This window comes from Protopterus annectens, chromosome 2.part2, assembly GCF_019279795.1.
Source record: "Protopterus annectens isolate FY-2018-M chromosome 2.part2, PAN1.0, whole genome shotgun sequence".
NCBI lineage: Eukaryota > Metazoa > Chordata > Ceratodontiformes > Protopteridae > Protopterus > Protopterus annectens.
The window spans coordinates 984,056,995-984,082,129 of NC_056730.1; the positions used below are offsets into that span (position 1 = coordinate 984,056,995).

Sequence of the window (25,135 nt, forward strand, 5' to 3'; positions counted from 1 at the left end):
TAGCCTGCATCTGTCATCCCAAGGCTTCTGCAAACTGGCTAATGCCTTTGGTGTCGCTGTTTTTTTTTTTTTCAGGCATAGTCCAGATAATGGACTTGCAAACATAACAAACAAACACAACCCCAAATTAGATCATATTAAGTTTGCTGTTCACAGTGCCAAAAGTCTCACCAATAAATTTCCTGTTGAGGTTATCCGGCATTTATGAAAAGATTAATATCTGTATAACTACTGAAAATGGTTTAAATGAAAGAAAGCACTTCCCCCACACCTGGATTTTGTGCCTTTTATGCCATTAGACCTGATGGAAACTGCAGTGGTGTATTTAAATGTGTCAAACAAAGGAACACCACCCTATAATGACTCTGAAATTATTTAAGATGGGAATTTTCATTCAGATCTAACTGATGTTGCTGACCCACACCACATACTACTTAATCTGAGCTTAGTTACAGGTTTTGTCCCCCATGAGTGACACAATGCTGTTGTGATATCCACAGATAAGGACAGCCATACCACTGACCCTGGAAATTATAGACCCATCAGCCTGACTAGTCTCATTTGAAAGGCCACTGGTCTCATAAACTATGATACTAAATAATCTCATTAGAGTTGACCCTCAACAGTCTGGCTTTGTCAAGGGAAGATCCTGCCTAACAAATCTGGATAGCTGCTTTGAGAGTCACACAGGCAGTTGACAGAGCATATCTAGACCTGGGCAAAACACAACTAACAGAGCAACACTAGTAGCTTTATCTCTCAGCCTAGCACCATAGTGCAGAGGGATGGGGCTCCAACAGTGGCCTGGGTGGTCTAAGTTTGATTAGCAGGCCAGATACTGGATAAGACAGACAGGAAGGGGAGAGGACTGAAGGGGTATGGCTTGCTCATCTTGCTTGTGGAGTACACTGGGTAATGAAATTTATCCAATGGAGAATGGGGAAACATGTGCTTCAGGGCAGGGCTACTTGATGGCAATGCTCTTAAATCATTACATCCAAGTGATGCTTCCAGGTGATTCTGCAGTTAACTCCTACTGACACCTGTAGGCATCAAATATTGTTTGTTCATAGTGGCATCAATAATTCCAAAACCATGCTATGTACAAGGATTTTAAAAATTTTGTCTTAAAGTTTACACAATTGCAAACAAGACTGCATTAATATTTGACCTCTGTCTAGTGCAGGTAAATAGATATTAACTGGGTTATTTTTGTGATATTAATTTATATAGATGTAATTTTCACATTTTTCTAAATATTTCAACAGCCAAGTAAGACTGACAGAACTCTTTAGACTCATGTGAAAGCTCTTAGCTAGATTAATAAAATGCTGCTGACAGTATGTGTGTAACTTGAGTGGTTGCCGAGACTGTATAAGTTGTTTACAAAATATTACAAATGTAATAGTTACCGTGTTTACTATGACTTATAAAATTTGGTTTAAAACAGAGAACCTAAAAATACTACTACTATAAAAATAGTTTGTGCTGAAGAGTTTGCCATTGATACTCCTTTCATGACCTCTCTGGTTCCAGAGATATGAACATTTGTTTGAAATGTGAGGATATAATTTGATTCTGTGAAAAGGCTTAGGCTCCGCCCATTGGAAGTTGCATTGCAAGCTTCCTGAGCTGCACTGGAGTGAAAGAGTTAATGGAAGCAGGAAATAACTAGTGCAGTCAGCCCATTGCTCACCTTCTTCCCTTGTGTGGCTAAGTGTGTACGATTGACAGAGAGCTTAGGTAAAAACCCTAACCATCACTGAAGGCTGCCTTAATGATGGTCTCTCCCATTCGACCCACAATGGGTGATGGAGAACAAATGGACTGGAAGAAGACTGATTATCATCAGACAGTGGGGGAAAGAAAAAAAATGCTACAAGTGTTATGCCAAGTCCTTTTGTGGTGTATTTCCGAGGCACTTTTTTATCTGTTTTTCAGCATTGAACCATTTGTGTTCCCTCTTGCCTGTAGTATTCATTCCTCTGTCTCACTGGCTCCGGTACCAAACATCAGTGTACAGATATCCACTTTCTGTGGAGTGGATGACATCATCTCCTCTTTTAGCGTCACTGATAAGATGCGAGAATTTGTGAAGAATGATGTCAAGTCCTGGGATAGGCTTTCACTTTTATGCAGCCCTAACTTTGCCACCAATAACCTGTCCCATCTGCTTGTGATACAATGAATTATCATGCCTTTTAATATTATTTGCAGTAAATATGCATCACCTGTGTAAGACTCTAGCACAATACAAGGCCCTGCTGTTATAAAAGTATAACTTACTGCTATGTATCCCCTTCAACAGGTATACTAGGAAGTGGCAGAGCAGGTTTCCTGTTGAAATGTCAGCACTTGAAATGCTGAGTGCTGACAAGCCCCCAAAAAAGAAAGAAAGAAAATCCAGGACAAGACAGAACATTGTTCTTCTCCTTTAAACTTCATTTTTGCAGGGGGGGGGGCAAGCCTCCTCCAACTTACATATACAAACTCTGAGATTGTCATAACTCCAGAAAAAGGAATAGTCAGAGAAATGGCCATCTTGGACTTAGCATATGAGTTTATGAAAGTTTGCTTTTCGGTCCATTCAGTCTCCATACTTTAGGACTTGCTCTAGTGGGTCCCAACATTTCGAACTGTTGCTAGCTGGGGAATGCAAGACCTAGGGCTAGCTAGTAACTGATTGAAACAGCAGAAAGAAAAACTAAAGCACAGTACAGTTGTGTAAAATCTTACCATAACAGTACATGTCCTTGCCTTCACCGTTGCAGTATACATTACAAATGGGATTCCTTGCCATGAAGCCCACTGTCTGGCCAGTTTACCAAAGTCAACCATTGCTTTAAAGTATGCTGAATGTCACCTACACACTTCTTGCATTGCATAGGACATAAAGGTGATGTTCGGGCGCACCATCCTCAGAAATGATTGTCCCAGAAGGAACAGCAGTTCAAGGAAAACCAAAGAGAACCTGCAAATCCAGGAAGGAAAAAAAAGACTAGGGGCATGGAGGGAGGGAGTGAATACTGCAGAGGTGAAGGTAAGGACATCTACTGTTATGCTAAGATTTTACACAACTGTACTATGTCCTTACATTCACTGCTGCAGTATTCATTACAAATGGGAGAATGTCAAAGCTCAGGAAGAAACTTGGGAGGAGGAAGCAGCAGTAGAGCCCTCTAAGAAGCCATGAAGAATGGAATCAGCAAAACCAGCTCTAGCTCTGGAGATACCATCCAACTGGTAATGTTTGGTAAAGGTACGCACAGAAGTCCAGGTAGCAGCCTCAAGGATAGAATTGATGTCTAAGCCCTTGAAAAAAGCACCAGAAGAGGCCACAGCTCTAGTAGAATGAGCATTTACTGAAGGAAGGCTCTCGCCAAGAAACGTGTAACAAAAGGAAATAGCCTTTGAAATCCAAGCAGAAATAGTTTGCTTGGAAACAGCCAAACTTAAAGACCTAGGATGAAAAGAAACAAACAAATGGTCTGATTTCCTGATAGCTTTAGTTTTATTCAAATAAAATCTGAGCTGTCTATACACATCTAAGGTATACAGCACCCTTTCACTGTCAGATTGCGGAGAGGGGAAAAAAGTAGGCAAATTAATAGACTGATTAAGTGACAACTCATTAACCACCTTGGGCATGAAAGAAGGTGCAAGGAGACCCTATCCTCAAAAAATATCAAAAAAGGGAGGACAAGCCATAAGGGCTTGCAACTCAGACACCCATCTGACAGAAGTAAGAACTAATAAAAGAATTGGAATATTCAGGAACTATTCTAAGGCTAATCTTCTGCTATTAAGTGGTAACCTGGCAAAATGTCAAGCCCCCATAAACCCTGCAAACACAGCTGCCTATCCAGAACTGTTCATAGAAACCCTGTACAATCATGTTAATGGCTGCATAGAGGCAGTTGTACCTACCAGGAAGAAGTGCAGAACTAACTCAAAAAACAAGCCACCCTGGTGGAATCACAAAATCAATAGGCTATATGACAGGAGGAAGAAAATCATGGCAAATCTAGGAGGAGAAGCACCCAGCAGGATAAAAGCATTCTCATCAAACTAAGCAAACTCAGAAGACAAATAAAGTCTACCAAAGCCAAATTTGAGGAAAGTTTTGCCTCTCAGGACAACCACAAAGCATTATTTACCCATGTCTGTAACCTCAAAAGGCAATACACAATTGTGTGCAGAGCTCATTGTGAATGGAGCCACCAATACTGAACCAGAAGATATAACAAACCTCCTGGATGATAAATTCAGCTCCAACTTTACCCCTCTCCCCCCACTCAACCTTCCCTCAGGAAATATCATCAAATATAACTCCCCCTACTATCACCAGGGAACAGGTCCTTAATGCTTTCTCTAAGACCAAGAACACTGCATCAATGGGCCCAGACAATATCCCAGGAGTCCTTCTAAATAGCATGAAACATTGCCTATCAGGACCTCTGGAATTACTATTTAACTGTAGCCTCCAAACAGGCTTCATGCCTCATGAATGGAGAAAGGCAACAGTCATCCCTCTGCACAAAGGTGAGCCATCTACAGACCCTGGAAACTACAGACCCATAAGTCTCACTAGTGTTATATGTAAAGCAATGGAAATAATTATCATGGAGATGATCAATGGAGATATAGCAAACCTCCAGATACTGGACCCAACCCAGTTTGGTTTCGTCAAGGGCAGATCATGCCTACTCAACCTGGTGGACTTCTTTAAGAAGTTCACCAAAGCAAATGGATGAGGACAAAATTGTTCACACTGCTTGCCTTGACCTGGCCAAGGCATTTGACATAATACCCTACTCAGGCATTGTTGACAAACTCAGAAGGTTAAGTACAAACCTGTCTGTCACCTGGTGGATAGCCAACTGGCTCACAGACAGGACCCAGGAAGTTAGAATTGGGGAATCCATCTCTACAAAGATGGAAGTCACAAGTGGAGTCCCTCAAGGATCAGTCCTTGGGCCGCCCCTTTTTGTCATTTACTTCTCAGAAATCAAGACCAATGTCAGTGGTCTCTGGCTAACTAAGTTTAAGATGATTGCAAATTAGGGGCGGTCATTGAATCTCACACTGACATAAATGTTCTCCAGAAGGGACTGAAACAGACAAACAACTGGTGTCATAGTCATGGACTAAAACTAAATGCCAAGAAATGCATAATAGTTTCCTTTGTGAAGTCATCCATCTCTGGTAACTATCATATTGACAACACACCCCTTAGAGTTAACCCAGTAGCCAGGGACCTAGGGGCACACAGAGAGTAATCTAGCCTTTGACCATCATGTGTCTGCAGTGGTGAAAAAATCATTCTGTGTTGCACAACTTATAAACAAAGGTATGGCATTTAAGTCCAAGGAAGTCATTGTTCCACTGTATTTGGCATTCATAAGACCTATCAGTGAGTACAATGCCCCGTTTGGTATCTACCTAACCAGGCATATCCAACAATTGGAATGTCCACAGAGGTTCCTCACTAAAAGAATACAGGGCATAAGAAAATGTCCTATGCAGACCACCTCAACGCCATACCCCTGTATTCTGTCTCCTACAGGGTTTTGAGAGGAGTTCTATGTCTGGCATAGAGGGCATTGTTAGACCCTATTCTAGTGGACCTCCTGCATATCCATGAAACAAACAGCACCAGAATTACCCATTCAAAAGACTTAAACCTTGCCTGGGATATAAATAGGACATGCTGAAGAGATAAGTATGTATCCCAGAGACTACCCAGTCTATGGAACAGGCTCCCCCGTCCATGTGAAGCAGAGTTCCTCCCTAACCCAATTGAAGTGCAACTAGGACAATTGGATGGGAAACCGGAAATTCATCCCTGGTTTGGCACCTATGTCTCTAATGGACACAGGTAACATGTAAATGGTTCATCTCCCAGGCCCATGCTTACACTTATCAAGGGTATCAGAACTTGTCAGGGATTTGGGACGCATGGCTAGGCTTAAAAAGGCCACTGTGGTTATTAGCCTAGTAAACACCTATGACATGTCTTCCAAGAACAATGTTGCAAGGGAGCTGAAACAGCAGGCTCAAAAGGAGCTTGAGTCAATTTTTAAAGAACAAAATTATGATCCCAGGGAGGAGGAAGGGGGAACAGGCTTCCTGGGAGGTCTAATATTTAAGATGCCTTTAAGAAATTGCTTAGCCTTAAATCTAGAAGCTAATGGGGGAGTTAAAAGCAGATCACATCAGACCTACTGGCTTGTCTGTGGGAGTACTGTGGGGTGAAGCATCTAAAGACCACCCCTACCATCCCCAGACTAATGGTCTTGTTGAGAGGTTAAACTCTACACTCAAGTCCATGCAGACCAGTTTAAAAGGGAGTGGGACAAATATTTGCCCCATCTGGTGTTTGCTTACAGAAAGGTTCCACAGGAATCCACAGTTTTTTCACCCTTTGAGTTGCTGTCTGCACATAGGGTGAGAGGGCCTCTAGATTTAATTTCTGATGAGTGGGAGGGTGACTGTGAATCCCACAAGGAGTCTGTTGTGGCATATGTCTTAAACCTCAGGACAAGGCACAGGGAACTCATGGGCTTGGCAAAGGAGAACCTGGCAAAAGCCTAACAGCAGACAAAGGTCTGGTATGACAGGAATGTTCAAGCTAGAGAGCATGCTGTAGGGCAGTAGGTAATTGTTCTCATTCCCGTCACACACAGCAAGCTGCAGGCAGCTTGGGAGGGACCCTACAAGGTAGTAAAGAAGATCAGTTTTGATAACTATATGGTAGAACTGCTAGGCAGGGCACAAATTGTACCATGTTAACATGATGAAGCCTTACCATGATAGGGAGGCCCTTGTGCTAAGTATTGCCAATAGGAGTCAGGAGGAGTCTGAGGGGGTTCTATGGCTACAGGGAGCCAGCCAGAACAATCCCAAATTATTATGGTAGAGCCTAGGGTTGCAGGCATATGATGGGACAGTACAGCACGGTACTGGGGTCAGAAATGCCAAGGCAGCTGGAATCTCAAGAGATGGAATAAGTAGGATATTCCCAGATAACAATGTTTCTCAAGGGACACTTAAAAAACTAGTTTCAGTTCTCATTGGGTGGAGAAATGTGATAAAATGAGATACTGCCAGCCCAGCTAGCTGGAATTTTGTAAATAATTATATGTCACTTGAAAATATTAAAATGATTTATATAGAAATGCCAGCCCAGCTAGATAGAATTTTGTAAATAATTATATGTCGTTTGTGAACAGTAATATGATTTGTATGCTTGCCTTAAAAATGTAAGAAAACTATATGTTCTGTACTAAGCTTCAAGATTGTAACCACAGTGCACCCTGCTGGAAAAGAGCAGAAATGTATATAAACTATATGTCAATGCATATGTATGATTTCATAGTATAAATTGGGACATACAGAGTTAACTTGCAAAACTCGAAGAAAATAAGTTTCTAAGTAGAGTTTTACGATGTGTTATAAAGTTAGTTTAACTCAGCTAAGGGACAGGATGTCTAGGCTAGGGGCTTCTTTCTACTGTCTGGAAACAGAGGTAATTACAGGTTTTCAAGGTAATTGTTTTATTACATTCAGTTTCAGCCAAGCTTCTAAGAGACAGATGTCAGCTTCTAAAAATTAAGTATTTTTAACAGAGACCTGTTCAGTTTTAAGTTCCTACTAGCCTGGGAAACTTAGGCAGAGTTGACAAGAAAGATGTAATCTGAGATGATTCAACAGTAACGCGTATTATTAATTTAAGATCTATCTGAGAGAGAAAGTGAGGGCATTTTGTATTTTGTTCTGGATCTGACTTCATCACCAACACTTGTCTTGCTCTGTAAGTAAGTTATTTAGGTACAGTGATTTCTCTTAGAGATAGAAATACACTAAGATTAGTCTAGATGTGTTCTATATTTATGTGAGACTATCCTACAATGTTGTTTTAAAACATTTCCTGTGATTCTGAACTCTGTCACTGTGCTGAGTTAATGAGTATTGTCTTGCATTTTTATTATTTACTATTAAATATATTTAAACCTTTCAATTGTGACTGATTTGCTTACAGATATTTAAGCTCTTAGATTACTTTGCATGTATTTGGTAACACTGTACAGGCCACTCTGGAATAGCCTTAGTTTGGTCACACTTACCATTCGGGTAATAGTAGCATTACACAGTAGGATTGGGCAACCTTCGGTAAGGCCCTTTATAGTAGCTGATAAGTAGTGGTTGGTAGCAGTGATAACTACCGTAGAGTCTGTGCAGAAGGGGGCATAGCTAGTGAACCTGTGCCAGCCTTCCCCATGAGTGTCTGTGAGTTTGTACACAATTCAGAGCTCAAAGTGTGTGTGTCAGCTACTTGGGCAGGGACACAAAGCATTGGTTGGACAGAGTGGGTGCTGGAGGTTTTGGCTTGACCACTCGGCTGAGATCTTAATCCTATAGCTGTGCCAGTGGGGAGTCTTATTGGGGATCTGGAGATAGAGGGAGAAACCAGCCCCAGACTGACTGTTTGTGATCTCTGTGTGCTCTTAAGGGAAATTGTCATCCTCCCAATGTGTATGTCTCTCACTGGTGTTAATGGTGAGGATTGAGGCTCCCTGATTACTGGGCCAGTGCACGGGCATCACAATGAATACTGCAGCTGTGAATGTAAGGACATCAATTGTTAAACAACTAAGAAGACACAACCTTCACTAAGGTCTTCTACACTGTTAAATTGTGACAGAAGTAAAAAAATGTGTAGAGTCAAAAATGATAAGCTGATCCTTCCAATAGAACATGCTGGTTTAGGATTACATGATTTGAAAAGATATTTCAAAGATACACAGTTAAGGCTGAAATGGGGGGGGGGGGGTCAAGAAACAAAAACTAGGATTTTGGATGCAGACGAGAATAACGATAGCCATACAGAATATTATATTCATAAAGTAGCAAAATATACTCTAAAACTAAGCCAACACAGGAGTGGAGAAAGGAAATTATGCCAACAGAGATGATTGCAGTTAGGCTACAGAGAGTAGGCAAGAGGGGTGCAGGAATTTATTAGAGAAAACTGGCAAATGCACAGAAATATTGGGAGCAAATAATTAGAGAGAAAAAGGTAACAGAATGTGCAGAGGCCAAGAATACATTTGGACTGCAGGCTTGAGACTGCCTTCTCTATCAAGGATTGATTCAGACTACAGAAAATATATAGATAAAATGGGAACTGTGAGAACAATATATGGAGGAAGGAATGAGGTTTAAGGGAGGCCAAGAAATGAATGAGCTATGCAATTTTTGACTGGCAATGACTGTACAGAAGAACATGTGATATACAATATTTGCAACTGAAAATATGTCAAAATGGTTTGTCTTATTTATATAACTGTATGATTGCCTATATCTTAAGTGATAATTCAGTAAGGGTGTTTTTGTTTAAAAAAAAGAAAAATGCAAGACTCACCTCAGATTTACGTGCCAACATCTTTTGTTTAGATAGCGTTACCAGTAACACCATAGAATCACGGGTCCCATTTACAGTATGTGCATTTTCAGTGTTACGATGGAAATGTGCAACCTATACAAAATATAATTACCCAACCGCTAGCCAGTTATCCATAGAGTAGGAAGCACTGCAATGGTGATGATTAGTATACCACAATATGATTAGTAACAACCTTGACTATCACCACTACATCTTCACCCACAAAAACATGGAAAATGAAAACTGAAACATTTCATAAATGCATACATATATGTTTTAAATGTGGCCAATGCTTTAGCTATCACATCTTAAAGATTTTGGACTGCCAATCACAGAAGGCATGAGCAAACCTGCACAGAAAATTAATGGGATACACTTGCTTTTATCAATGTGAGAAGAGTTTTACTCCTTCCAAGGTCATCATTCTACAAGGATTAGGAGCAAGATGTCAAAGCTTTGGTTTCTGACCCTCCCACTCCCAACACACACACACAGTCTCCTGCTCTGACTGTAAGCATTGTGGTAATTCTAAACAACAAACACCTCTAACAATCATACTGAAGAGGGGAAAAATAACCTGCTCTGCAAAAATCCCAGATCTAACTAAACATGAAATAAGTCTTGTTCACCTAGACATTTTTGTATAAATTTTCCAGGAAAAGTATGAAAAAAGCATAGTCTTTCATGAATGCAGGTAATTCAGATTTTATCAACATTTAACCAAGACCCGATCACTGATTCAACAGAGTAGAAGAGAATGATGTAGCCATGACTAACAATATGGGTTCAAATAGCAGCCCAAATGCTGAAGGAATCACTTAATGGTGATGGGATTGATAGGGTGAACACTTGTCTGGTTTGTCATAGCACAACAAAAAATATCCTGACAGAAATCAGAGCAAGAGATCTTGTAGAGTGGACAGGATAAGCAATCTTCACTGTAGTTGAAATCAACACACAGCCTTCTTGCTAAGCAGCATATACAGAATCCTTACTTGTGGAAGCAGGTATGCATCAAAGTGCTGCCACTTTAGGGGCCAAAAAGCATCTGGAGAATTTTGCTTTTGAGTAGGCAACACTAGCATACCAAATAATCCAAGGTTTGTGAATGAGGTAGAGACCTTAGTCATTGTAAAAACCCAGAAACTTACCTGTATCGTTTGTCAACACGGCAAACTTATCTTGCTACACAGTTCTCAACCAATTACCTCTTGAATAACTGACAAATCCAGAAATAATCTGAGGGAATCAGGGACAATGTTTAAAATATGTTTATTAAATAGAAAAGTTGTCAGAATTGAGAAAATAGATAAATGCATTTTCTGACGTACAATAAGCCTACAACTTTACTGTCATTGTTTATTAAGTATAATCCACCACCCCTTCACTCCCAATCGTCAGTTGCTGAAAGGCGAGGGTAAAATTCCAAGCCAAAACCAGGGATAATTAATATCTTATTTCAGTACTCGGTTTATCTAATCTGTCATTTGTCAGCTTCCTCCCAGTCCAGGCATACAACTCTCAACGAATCGCAACATAATCAGGGGAAAAAACAGAACTCATCAGGCACAGTTCTATAATATTAGTACTATAAACCCGAGACACTGACAGAACAGAACGTGAATTACAGTGGCGAGTCGATTATCCGAACTAATTGGGACCAATGGTAGTTCGGATAATCAAACTGTTCCAATACACATTTTCTGGAATAAAAAATATGTCTAATTAATGTCACTAGTTCTAAGCGTAATTCACCATATTATCGCCAAATGTCACCAGTTTTCAGAGGGAAATCGCAGACGCTCCTGAAAATCGGGGACAGAGGAGGGATATGCAAGTACTTTACATTTCTTCCACTCTGCGACAGGCTCCTCTAGCTGCAGCCAAATCTGCTGTTAAACCTTACTTTAGGTGATTTCCAAGCATATGAGTCTCCTCCCTGCGACGCTATCCAGTCAATGATTTCCAGCAAATCAGCATCTTCATCTTTTTTCTCCCCGAGTGCAGGTCTTGGATCCCCCTTTTCCCACAGCGCTTACTGTAGCGCCAATATCCATCATTTAGCATGTTTTTCAGTATCAGAGCTCTGATGTTCTTCGTACGCTCTCCTCAGCCTACGCCCAGTCACGCCAAAACAATCAGTTCATGAATATTTGGTACGTATAAAGTCGTCACTTCGGGGCGTGATCAGAGCGAGCTGCTCATGAATATTCCTTCATGAATATACGTCACTCCGGGGCGTGATCAGGTATGGGTGCGGGCGGGGTTTGCTACTGCGCATCCGTAGAGTACTAAAAGTACATTACGCCGGGTGATCTTGCAGTCCTTTGCTTCTGTGACATCTGTTTTCAAAATAATAAGCGGCAAGGGAATATTCTAAATTTCCAAAGGACGCCTTCCATCCTCATAAAACGTAATAAACTTAATAATGATTCCACCCAAGTTCTCCTGGAGTCACAGTTTTGGACATAACCGATCATCCCTGAAGCTCTGAACGCGTGGACCCTTTTACTGGGATCAGACTCTTGTACCAGCTGTGAAGGCTTGAGTTTGTATTATTTCGCACCTTCCTTCCTGGGCTGAGCAGGATTCCTGGTTAGTAATGGTGATGTTGCAGCTGGAGATGCTCACGTTGGTACTGGTGCTGCTCTGGACGTGTGTCTTTAGTAATGATCCAGGATCGAAGGTAGTGGCTGATCGCTTTGCTGTGTACTGGAACAGCAGTAATACGAGGTAAGAGGCATCCACCATTCGGGAAGGGACCTGCCTTGGTACACCACTTATCATTCAATGATGATTATGTGTTACAGATGTTTCAGTCAAAATCTTCAGCAGTTATATTATCTTTTCACATGTATGTAGGCTGTTTTTTTATTTATGGATTTTGATTTATTAACGTTTTAGTTACTGGGGTAGAGCCGTTTGATTATGATGATAATAACACAAAGAGCAAGTTCACCAGTTGCGTTATGTTTTTTTCTGCTGTTCTAAATGCTTTAATCAGATCATATTTTTTTACACAACTGTAAAAATGTAACACAGAACAACAGTCTGTTTTACTTGAATGTTAAGCATCACACTTTGAAGTAAACAGTGGTAGTTGTGTTTGTATAATAATTAGAACATAAAATATTATGTCACAGACTGTATTTCAAACACTGTCTGCCTGCTATGAAGCAGTGCATAGAAATACTTTGTAAAACATTTTGACTTTGGTTTTTGTTCCCCGAACACTTGCGAAGAACTTTCTTTTTACACATTTTCGGAAATGGACTGTACATAAGCCCGTCTGTGCTTGTCACTGCAGAAGTAGATTTTTATTTTCTTTATTTTTTATTTTATTTTACAGGCACTGCTGACACTTGAGTGCACAGCTTAAAAATTCCATGTACCAGTTTTGATTTTTTTGAAGCAGCCCGTCATAGTTGTTGCTTGTTACTTAAAAGATGCACGTTAGAGAAGGGTACGTGGATTGTAGAGGGCAGCATAGTACACGAAAAAATACTTCTGGAAGTGGAACGGAAAGTGGTTTATGCTCCTCTCCATTCTGAACAAGAAGTGCAGGCATGCTATAAATCAGTTAGAAAGGCACACTAAAATACATTAAATTTAGGAGTGATCATTAAGGAATCCCAGACCCTTCCAGAAAGTTATTTCCCCGACAGTGATGGCGAAGGTAGTTCCTCAGAAATGCTTGTCTCTTTCTGACAGCTGCATGATCTCAGTAAAGACTGTTCTTTAACTGCTGGTCTAAATCTCACCTTGCTGAGAGGGAAAATTTATGTTTATGGTGCATAACATTATAGACAGCTATAAATTAAATTATAATTTTAATACAGATACAGCCAGAATGTGGGTGGAAGCCAAAGTGCATATACTTTGGCGCTGTCTTGACAGAAGCAGTGGTTTAATTTGTTGACCACCTCCTAAATTCTAGCAGCTGTGCAGTAATAGGCCAGAGGAGTACCTAAAAATAGAAAATGCGGTGCAACAGCTGATGAAGTAGCTGGTTGCCATTCAATAGAGTAAGGTGTGCCCAGGACCAGTTGTAACTGATGGCTTGTATATAAAGTTGTAAGTTAATACAAAAGTTAGCCCAACAGATTGATCTGAAGCTGCTACAGTTTTTTTAACTTTAATCAAAACTGTGAAGACAGTGCCTTATCTCTGTTTGATTTCTGATTATATACACACATACAGTCCCACAAATCTACAAAGAGAAATCTCCGTGTGTGTGTGTGTGTGTATACACATGCATGTGTATATATGTAGATATATATATATATATATATATATATATATATATAATATATATATAATATATATATATAATATATATATATATTTGTGTTTGTGTATTAAATTGTATTAGTGTACTATAACGGAGCAGACTGTCAGTGGTACTGTAGCTTTTGCTTATCAAAACATCTTTTTGTGGATTCTGTCTGTACATTATTAAGTGACACTTGTATGCTTTTGAACTCAGCATACAAACCACAAATACAGATAAATCAGCTGCCAACACTTGCACATACTGTAAGAACAAAGCATTCTCATAGTTGTTTATCTGCACAAGATAGACCATGTGCTGAAACAACAATAAAGAGCAGGTATTAGTTCAGTAATATTTTAGGTTGTGTTGGCTGCATGCAATAGCAGTTTGTGTTCATCAGGGCAGTCTTGCTTTAATGCAGTCAGTTGCTGAAAGAATAATGTCTGAATGTCGATTATGATTTATTGTTTACAAACATGTTTTACGTAGTGGTTACATAATTTGTACTAGCTGAATTCCTTATACGAGAGATTACAAACCAACCCCCCCAAAAAAAAACACAACAAAAATATGTACAGTCATTGTCAGTTCCAGTTTTCACCAATCCATTTAGCCAACATGTTTCTGTAGACATGCTTGGACATAAGACTCTACTGTTTTTTATTTGCTCGTCTTGATTTTGCACACAGTGCAGTGTTTCATTTTAGTAGCCTTAAGTCCTCTGCTGATACTTAAATGAAATTAATTCTGATGTTTAATCAGAATACTATCTACTCCCTTTTTTCATGGCTCAAACCATTATGTTTTTTTGATGGGCTAAGGTGATAATATATCCTAGTATTTTAGTACAGTATTTTAAATGCATACCTGTGTTTTTCTGGTACTCACAATTTAGAAAATATGGAAACTATATACTTTGTGTTATTTGCTAAATTTATAGAATTATAATGTGGCTGAAACTATTTTTTTAATTCATGTTTATGTGCATAATGCATGTGTATGTTATTTAATTTTGAAACTGTTGTGCATTGTTCATCATACTGTCTAATTTGCACAGCTAACATTACTTCACCTCTATTATAGCTTTTGTGGCAAAGTTACATTATATATGTTTTGTACTCGTACATTTGGCAATTGCCTGCAAAACTTTATTTTACTTTGTTTACTGGGGTAGTACACACTGATCCTATACTTTATTTTACTTTATTTACTGGGGTAGTACACACTGATCCCATACTTTATTTTACTTTGTTTACTGGTGTAGTACACACTGATCCCATACTTTATTTTACTTTGTTTACTGGAGTAGTACACACTGATCCCCGTGAGCTATTTACAGCCACAGCCCATCTCCCATGTGAGGAAATGTATCCGTGATGGGTTCCAGTTAAAAGGGCAACTTTAAGAAGTAAAACAGTCACAGCATTTCTTGACAGCTTAACGGGCAGAACATAAATTCTGAAGTTTGAAAATACTAATAATATATGATTCATATTTCTAACAGTTATAAATTCATATACAAATAAACATAAAACATGAACATCTCTGTGTCTGCGTATCTGTTTGATGGGGAAAATTTGGGTTTATTTCCTGTATCTTTGAGTAGGGTTTTAGACAGCACTATACCTTTGTAGTCTGCTCCAAAATGATTATTGTCTCCAGTCATTTTTAAGTAGGGTACTATTCCTAGTGAAAGTTATCATGCCCAGATCGTGGGATGTGATATTATCTTTGTTTCCATTTTGATCTAGATCATGCAATTTATTACTCTGTTTTCATTATAATTAGGTGATTTAAATTTTGCATATTATTTCCTCATGCAGTTACACTCTGACCAAGTTAAATGTATTATGGCAGAGTTTTATTTTTTTCCAGTGAATTTTACTAGATGCAAAAGAAAGTGCCTGAGCAGCATAGCATAGTGTAATGGAAACCCACACGCTTGCTTGGAGAGATGATTTTATTCAGTAGTATTCCTGTGTACATTGTCTCCAAAAGGTAGTAGTAGCAGTATTCAGAGATTATGGAGTCCTGGTGCACTGTAAATTGACAGTGTATGTTTTTTAAATATATCCAAGCATGTGTTGTGTGGCATTTTACTTGCCAGGATTAACATAACACATGCAGCAAGTTAGCTGTAATATAAACAATCCCTTGTGCTCCCTGGCTTAATTTTCACAAGATGTTTGAGGGTTTGTTTCCTTTTTTTCTCTTCTTCCTTTTTTATAAATAAATTCAGATGACATGGTATATAAAGCAGATATGCAAGTTGCAGAGCTCGTATTCATTTCTATCTTGAGTTCATACCCAGTCTCCAGAATAGACACAGCTTTGCAGTAAATAATTGCCCACTCCTTGGTCTTGATGATGTAAGAAAGGGAAGGCAATGACTCGGCTACAGGGTTGGCTGTTTTTTCTGTGCTGTGTCATACAACTAGCCATGTTCAGAACATGATTGTCATGCGAAGCCATCAGTACATTTAAGGTTTTTTACAGCACAGTGGCAGAAGGTAGAAATAGTGAAATGAATTATGCAAATATTCTCCTTAGCTGTTTCAAACCATTCTTTTCCAATCTTAGTGTTTATTTTCTGGCACGTGAAAAAGTCAATGTCTGAAGCAGACCAGAAACCAGGATAAAGGTCCAACATAAGTGAATTAATCACTTTCTGTAATTTGAAGTACATGGAATGACAGTATGATCATTGTCATTGTGATTTAAATACTATTAGAGTGAGCCACTGGTTATATAACCTCTGAGTAAAAATATTTGAATTGTCTGCATTCCAACAGAAAATAAACATGTAGTTGGTATGCATTTTCCTGGTTCCTGTATTTTTATGTAACACATTCTGGAAGTTCTAACAACCAAGGCACATAAAAGAGGTTCATTAACAATATGACTCTTGCCTGGAGAGCAGTACTTTCACTGTGCCTCCCAGCACCTTCCTAGAGGTGACCATATTAACACTTTGTATCTGAGTGTGTGTTTTTTTTTCTGAATGAAGTTGTAACTGCCATATTGTATGTTAAGTTAGTTAAGTATGGCCACCAATGTAAAAAATACAATTTCATAGTGTGGCTCTATATCTCAGTGATGTTGCATGTGATTTACTCAGGCTGTGAATGTACTAGGATAGCCCTAGTGAATATTTATGGTAAGTGGGAACAAATCACAGGCTTTCTTGTTTTTCATCACTATTGCTTAGAAAGAAAATTGGGACCTCTACCAAAAACACCCTAGGCACTAAGTAAGGAATTAAGTGAAGCGCATATATTGCTGTTATGTCTTTCTTATGTTCCATGTATGTATCTGCATTTTATAAATATGATATGTATGTCAAGTAGGGCCATTCTGAATAGTGAAATAACAAAACAGTCTACTAAGCCTTATTTCTGAGTGAGTAGTTCATTCTTTGTACTTTGTTTCTCTCATATTAAGCTGTTTTTTTATTAGGGTAGAAAAGGAAAGAAAGGGAAACCACACTTCCTTAAAAATAAATAAAAGGTGTGTAGGGAAAGCAGATAGCATGATATAGCAACTGTTGGGGATGTGATTAGATCCTATATTCTTGGCAAAACAGCGTCTCATATTTAATACTTATTGTCATTGTTTATATATGTGTGTGCGTGTAATTATGGTAACGTGTTCCATTATCATTCCAGGATTGCTGACATGCTCAATATTTTGTAAACATCCAGACCCTTTTCATTAAATTGCCATTGTTCCAAACATGATTTATTTAGCATCTGTCTGTTATAGTTCAGATTAACTTACATATTATTTTCTTCAGGTAAAGCATATGTGGGCCACATTGAACTAACCTTTTGCTTTTAAGAAAGGTGAGCGTATGGAAATTGTAATGGCGCCAGTTGAAGTTTTAGTGACTCTTTTGACTCAGAGACTCTTTAACAAGCTCTAAGATCAAAATGTGTTCCTTCTGTATATATAAAGGAAAAGAAGTGGTGAGAATCCACAGCCATCTGTAGGAACACTAGAATTATACATCACAGGGATACTTTTCAGCCAATCAAATACAGTTTCCAGCTGCTCTTAGGATAATTTTTGAGTGGTTGCCATGGGGACATGCACATTCAGTCTGTTTTTTTTCCAGTTAACTATCCATACATACATATTTGCTTTATAATATATTATTGGGGTCTCAATAGCACCCTGATTGTAAGTAAGGTGTGTGATTTCACATGGATTTTCCATGTGCCAAAACAGCAAACCTTTGCTTTCTGATTCATATGACCTCAAAGTTTATCAAAATGCAGTCTTTGTGGTGTAGAGTTCGAGTGTGTAGATATTTTAATAAGTATTTTTTCTGTATGCAAGACCACATTATAGCTTGGAGTGGCAGCCATAACCAATAGGAGGTTGGTGATATGTTTACTACTTGCAGTGGGTTAAAATTTGAACCATGTAACCATACATACACATTGCTCAACTCTGAGCAAGTCGTAGAACCTCTGGCATCCTAGTGAGATGGGCTAAAATGAGACATTTGTACCCAGTAGCCTTGACTATGTATTAGAAAGCATATAAATAGAAATTTGATTTGCCATTAATTTCAGCCTTACTGAAATAACTAACAGAGGCCGCTGTATTTAATAATTTTCATCATTTTTTTCCAAGGACGTGGTCTGTATATCAGCAATTGTATGACAGAGTGTTATATTAGAAATGGGATTTCTACTATGCTCTGCCATTTATAAGCACCAAAGGGTCGAAAACATACTGCTTTTTTGACATATTTTAGGTAATGAGTGAAACACCTGATCTGGCATTAAGACAACAGTTAATTAAGATGCAGTCTTTATACCGAGCATATTACCATGTTTCTCTGTCTTAAATGTCATGTGCCTTGCTGCAGTAAGGTTATAGCCAGGTGCCCTGATTGTACCTGTGAATACCTTTTTCATTCTCATTTACTACAGTATTTTATCTTGTAGAAAATGAGGAATGTGTACATCTAAACATGGTCCTGTTTACATTTTAATGCAATTTCAGAAAAAATAAACCAAAGAATGAAGCTGGATGCCACTGTTCAGCGAAACAGTAAAGCCACGGAGAGAAATGTAGGCAGACTTCCGTTTAATAGTAAAAGCCACAAAACAACAAAACACATAAACGTATTCAACACTTCGTTTTTGTTTCTAGCACTTCCTCAGATGTGGGCTGTCACAAACCAATCCACTTGATTACTTAGACTCCTGATACTTTGTTTTTTCCCTTAAAAGTATCAGGAGTCTAAGTAATGAAGTGGATTGGTTTGTGACAGCCCATTGTTTTGCTGAACAGTGCTAGGTTCATTCTTTGGTTTATTTCTGCGATTTTTCCTTGTTTGCCTGCTTTTTGGATTTATTGGCAATTTTAGAATAAGTTTGAGGTGTTTTCTTGTAGCAGTCCAAGTTATAATGCTGACTTTTTAAATGAGGTTCAGGAATTTAAATAACACCTAATTTTTGCTTTTTTTTGGCCTAGCTAATCTCTTTAGGCAGTACTCACTTACATTATATTTATCTATGACATTTCAATCAATCATATATTTTTTCCCCATTTGAAAGATTCTTAAATGTGCCCAGCAAAATTTTCAGATTATTGGTGGAATCCTGTGACAGAACATTGGGAACTGTAACATTAGGAAGTTTGAAGTAAGCATCAGTGATGTCCTGCCTATTAGATTTTTTTTTATTTTATTTACGTATATACTTGTTTGTTAACTAGTTAGTTGGACCAGTTTATTCTATGACCTCAGGAGGAAAAAAAGTTGTCACAGTCAGTTTCAAACACAGCGCAGTAGTAATACAGTCCACTAGTGTTTCAGACTGATCAGTCTCTTGATTTGTTTCATGGATTTTTGTCTGCAAGTACTTTATGTCTGCAGCATTTTCGTGTGCTTGCTTGCAGATTATTTCACATTATATGTAAGCTGTGTGCTTCCACTTTTTATGTTATAGGGGAACAATATTGAATTTCTGCAGTTATATTTTGTATTATGGATTTTCATTTTGTGCTATTTGTTTACATTTTTTTCATTGTGTGATATTTGCTTTTTTATTACCATTTTGATGTCTTTATTTACAAGAAACTTTCTGTTTCTTCCCTTATCCCTTCCATAAGTCACATCCTTTTGTTTGTGATGCTACAGTTCCGTTTGCCTTCTTTCTGTAGCTGTTCTTTATTCTACTTTCTGTGCCATTTATTCTCATATGCCATATTACAACATGAATACACAAAGATATAGCACCCAACTGTATTACCGGTATTTCCAGCAAACTACAGTATAAACAGTAAGTGCACCTGCCCGCTAGATAAAACCTGCCCACCTGTAAATGCTAAGTAAATTATTATCTCTTGTGAATAGTTTAATACTAGGAGGGAATGTACCATAAACAAAACCATTGTATGCTAGCTTTGAAAAAATGACATGAGCTTATTAGTAATAAAGCCCTCTTAAAAGAGATATATGCTGTTAAGCTCGATAATTGTATTTGTTTTTCAACCCTGCATTTCAGATTGCATTCAGTTTGTGACTAGTATGTTTTTCTTTTAATACCATTAATGAGAAAGCCTTATAGAATTTTTAAAATCGAATGCCAGCCTTAATAAATAAATGCCAAATGGTATTTTGTTAGTTTTCATTTGTCACACAATGGGAGGTATACAAAGTTTTACTTGTACACATTCAGTTATAGTTTGCTTACAGTAATTATACAGCGTGGTATTTTGAGTTGGATGGTGCTTATATCAAAGTTTCTGGAGATACACAATAAAGAGATCTTATTGCTTACATGGTACAGTTTAACAGGTGCTCTAATCCTGCAGTTAGGATATGCTTTGCACTGGTTGTCAATGACTACTTTATTTCCAAGGCGCTGCAAAAAAAAACGAGAGCAACAAACGAAGAGGTGGGGGGAGCAATGATGCACACGCTTGCATTCTCATACATGCACATACATATTTATTTTCAGACAGACATATATGCAGAAATATGTGATTTTCTCAAAATATCCAAACATCGGACCTCAAATAATCAAACTAAAAGATTAGTAGCGAAAACATCAAAGAAAAATTATACATCTTTTTAACTGTGACTCACACTTCCATTGCATATATCAGCTACTCCAAGATGGCGTAATAGTGGGATAAGAGTACATTTCTCATTCCTCACTATTCTGCAATCTCAAAAAAAAAAAAAAACAAGCCAGTAATTTCCAAATAGCCAATTTTAGATCAGCTGCACAAGCTTTTCACTTTTCGACAAAAACAGTTGTCAATGAAATGTATGTCATGCCCTTACGTACATGTTTGTTACATATATACTATGTGAATATACATATAAATGTGTGTACGTGGGTAGATATACATTCATAACGTGTGTGCATATATTATAACTTGAAGAAGCTTGCGTGTTTATGTGTGTGTGTGTGTGTGTGTGTGTGTGTGTGTGTGTTTGTATGTCATAGCAAGAGGTTCTCTGGTTTGATTCTTGGCTGGTGTGCCTTCTGTATGAATTCTGCTTGTCCTCCCTATGTTTATGTGGGTTCTCTTTGGGTGCTCCAGTTTCCTCCCACATTACAAAGACATGCAGTAAACTAACAAAAGGGTGTGAGTGTTTGTGTGGTATGGAAGAACAACCTTTTGGGTCTAGAATCTAGATGATTGTCACTATCGAAGTGACACCCAGGCCCCATGTGCAAAATGAGAAGAAGGAGCTGTAGTTGGATGTATACATATATAGTGGATTTAGTGGACAATACCCGTTTTCAACTGTGAAGTGTGAATGCTCACTTTTGGTCAAATGTCTGACTTCAACTTTCTTGCTGAAATAGGGTTATTGCTTATTAGGCTGATTGCCCTTTCATGGCATGATTTTGTGACCATGAAGTTAATACACATTAAGTATGGGGGCAAAGACCACCATGTACATGCATTTGCTTTTTTTTTTCATAACTGCAATGTTATTTTTTTTTGCATTTGTGAGCATGTCTGTGTCTATAGAATTTAAAATCAACCATTGCACAGTTGATGTTTTTAAGTTGACTATATGATGGTTGGTTGTACCAGTCAATGTTTCAGAATATACGTGTGTGTGTGTGTGTGTGTGTGTGTGTGTGTGTGTGTGTGTGTGTGTGTGTGTGCGTTTTTGTAAATAATAATGTCTAAAGTACATAATACCGTACACTATGCTCTTCCTTGTAAATCACATCCTTCTGGCATTAGTTTTGAACACTACATGTTCCAGAGCAAAATACCAGTTAAAGATGGATCCCTTATGAGTTCTGAAAAAATAACTCCTGATTAAAGTAAATGAGCCAAACTAATCAAATCAAAAAGTGTACCAATGACAAGTTCCATTGCACCCTCATGCATGAAACTTGTTCTCACACTCATTTTGCTTATATATGTCAGACATAGTTACACAAAAGAGGGAAAGGAAAAAAACACTTCATAATAGGAACACCTAGTTCATATAACTGCAAATTGACACTCCTTAACCATGGTGGGGGGACTTCTGGAATCTGCGTTTATGGGATGTTGTGTCCATAACTATTGTGACAGCTGATTAGATTTTGCTGATTTGTAGCTATTCCATTTTGGTCATGTACACTTTTGCAGTTTATTAAATATCTGTTCAGTTGATCTATCATTTATGTCCTTTGTCTTTCTAGACATGATCAGTCATATATTTTTACAGACATGATCAGTCATATTATATGGTGCAATAATTTGTTCATTCTGACTGGCAAGTCAAAACATGGAGTGAGGAAGGTATGTGTTCACCTCTGAAAATGTAAAACGTAATTAAATTTAAGTATTGCAAGGTGTTTTTTTTTTTTGAAGAAATAAGGTTCTATGCTAGTATATAAAAGCTTACTTCAGTTTCTAAACGTCCTCTTGTTATGTGTGGTTGTATGTAATAGGGTTTAAGGTTGCATTGTCTCTGGCAGCGTTTAATGCACAAATCAATTTGTTTAATATATTAAGACATCTAGTGGTATGTAGCTTGCCCAGTTTTCTAACCTTTCTGTTTCGTATGCCATCACATGTAACAGTGATGCACCCCCATACCAGTGATATATATCTATCAAGTGCTAGAAACTACCTTTACCACATAACTGTCTGATTCATGGCTTTTGTTTTACAGTCATCCTATCTAGCCAGCAGTCATGTTTGGTTTTTCCACTTTAATTTCCTTGGAATGCGCAGAGCCATGAAAAGCAGAGACATCATCACTTTAACAGTGGTCTGATTAATATGAACAGCATGATTTTTTACATGTTCTCGGTAGTTACAGCATGAAACCATTTATAGTGTGTCTTATTTTCTTTTATATAAATGAATCATAAAGTTGCACAGAGCTATGAAAAGCAGAGACATCATGACTTCAACAATGCTGTAATTAATATGGACAGAATAATTTTTCGTACAATATATTCTCTGTACTTACAGCACCTAACCAGTGGAAGTGTGTCTGATTTTCTTTTATACAGATGAATCATAAAGTTAACATTCTCTGAGTCCGTGCTTCAGACACTTCCCAAGTTGTGTTAGATAAAATGCATTAAAGAGCAACAAAACGTAATCTCCATTGTCAAGCAATGGAATGGCAAATTACAAGTTAAAGGCGCAGTTCCTGAGGTTTTTATGTGCCTTGTTTTGATAAGTGTTAGTGCTGCGTTAAAAAAAAACACCACTGATTTAATTTCTTAAATATGTTAATGGCAGTTTCCAGGATACTCACTCATCTTTAAACAGAAAAATACAATTTAAACAATTAAAATGAAACTAGTTTATTACATTTAGAACAACTCTGAAACTAAAGTGCTTGCTGACAGGGTTACTATATACGTGTTTCAAGAGTATATAATGTTGTTGTTGTATCTTTCGGCTTTTCCCGGTTAGGGGTCGCCACAGTGGAACTTCGGTCTGCTAATGATTGGCAGTAGATTTTTACTTGCCGAGTTTCCAGCCCTGACGCACAACCTTCAATGAAGGTATGCCCATTCACGCATGTCTCCACACAGAAGACGCTCTAGCTGAGAATCGAACAGGACAACGTCTTACTGTGAGGCGACAACGCTACTAATTAAGAAATCCAGCCTTTCTTTACTTTGTGCTTAATTTTGTTTACTAGTTTGCTTTTCTCATGTTGTTTACTTGAATACCGTAGGTTCATAGGTATGTAATAGGCTAATGGCCCTGGGGCCACTACAAGCCTAGCCATAGGATTACCCTGGCATAGTGCCACCTGACCTTAGTTTTCCAGTGCCTCTGTCGAGTAGAGCCTCTGGTGTTATTCCCGGGGTGAATTTTCTGTTTCCCATCCACGCATTAGGATTTCTCTTGAAGAGAACTTTTACTAAAACTTCCATTTTGGTGGGCTGCTAAATCAAATGATTTTCTGCCAGTCTTTTGTACACCTAGTGGGAAATGAGACCCAGTTTTGCACCTGACATGTAAATTTTCTGAGTGTATGTTTTGTTGGTTATAAGAAGCCTTTATTCTAATAGAGGTTTCATTGGCTGACTGAGACTGCCACAGAAATCAAATAGAATTTCCAGTATACATACCTGTCAGCTGTGAGCATTAGATCCTTAAAATTGTACTTGGATATTGTGTGAAAATGTTTTGCATCTCTACTTGCCTGTCTCTTTTTACCTTTACTGATTTTGGATATTAGTATATGTTATTCTGTTTTTATTTTGCTTGGCTATTTTGTTTCTTATTTTATCACATGGATTTCTTTTTCATGTTAGTATTTTCTGTTTTTCCTTAAACACTCTGTTCTTTTTAGCTTAGAGGGGATTTTTTTTTGTGATTGTATGATATAATGAAAGCAACTTTGCTGGATAATCTTTCTATGTGTGCAGTAGTTCTCTAACATTAAATACATTGAAGGTGTCCATATCAGAGAAGCGTAGCAGTCACTCTGTGGAAGGTAGGCCACTTACCCGAGGTGTAGCGACCTTGGAACTGGTTTGTTTAATTTGGGTACTGGTAGGGCTGGGTCTCCTCACTCTGCAGTTTCTTGTACATCACAAAGTGCTTGCTTAGATTCAGAGAAGTTACTTTTATATGTGGTTATTACACAGTGGAATGTTCCTTGTATTCCTAGCAGTAGATCACTGCACACACATATACATTGGTCGTGGTTAGCTTCATTGAAATTTAGTAGATCCTCTTTGTAGAGAGAGTGAATCACATCCAGACAAATATGAAAAATACCTCAAAAACAGAAATATAGATTTATATATTAAAAAAAAAACATCATCGTTTCTGGAAAAATATAACAATCTCATGCTTTCAATTTTGCAATTCTTCCCCTCCTGTAATAAAGACAAAAATCTTTTAAGATGAATATCTACTTAATTTTAGACAAAAAGTCCCTGCGATTGAGTAATGTTGCA

At 38.1% G+C, this 25,135-nt stretch overlaps 1 protein-coding gene across 3 annotated transcripts in view; it reads left to right on the plus strand.

The window, feature by feature from the left end:
- Window positions 1-10,718: 10,718 nt before the first annotated feature.
- Window positions 10,719-25,135, plus strand: part of EFNA5 (ephrin A5) — a 907,471-nt gene continuing 893,054 nt past the window's right edge. Inside the window, exon 1 of one of the 3 annotated variants that reach the window (XM_044064277.1) lies at window positions 10,719-12,178. In XM_044064277.1, the coding sequence (XP_043920212.1) occupies window positions 12,048-12,178 (131 nt within the window). In that variant the 5' untranslated portion in view covers window positions 10,719-12,047. The remainder of the gene's footprint in view (window positions 12,179-25,135) is intronic. The other 2 variants (XM_044064276.1, XM_044064278.1) reach the window with 2 other exon arrangements.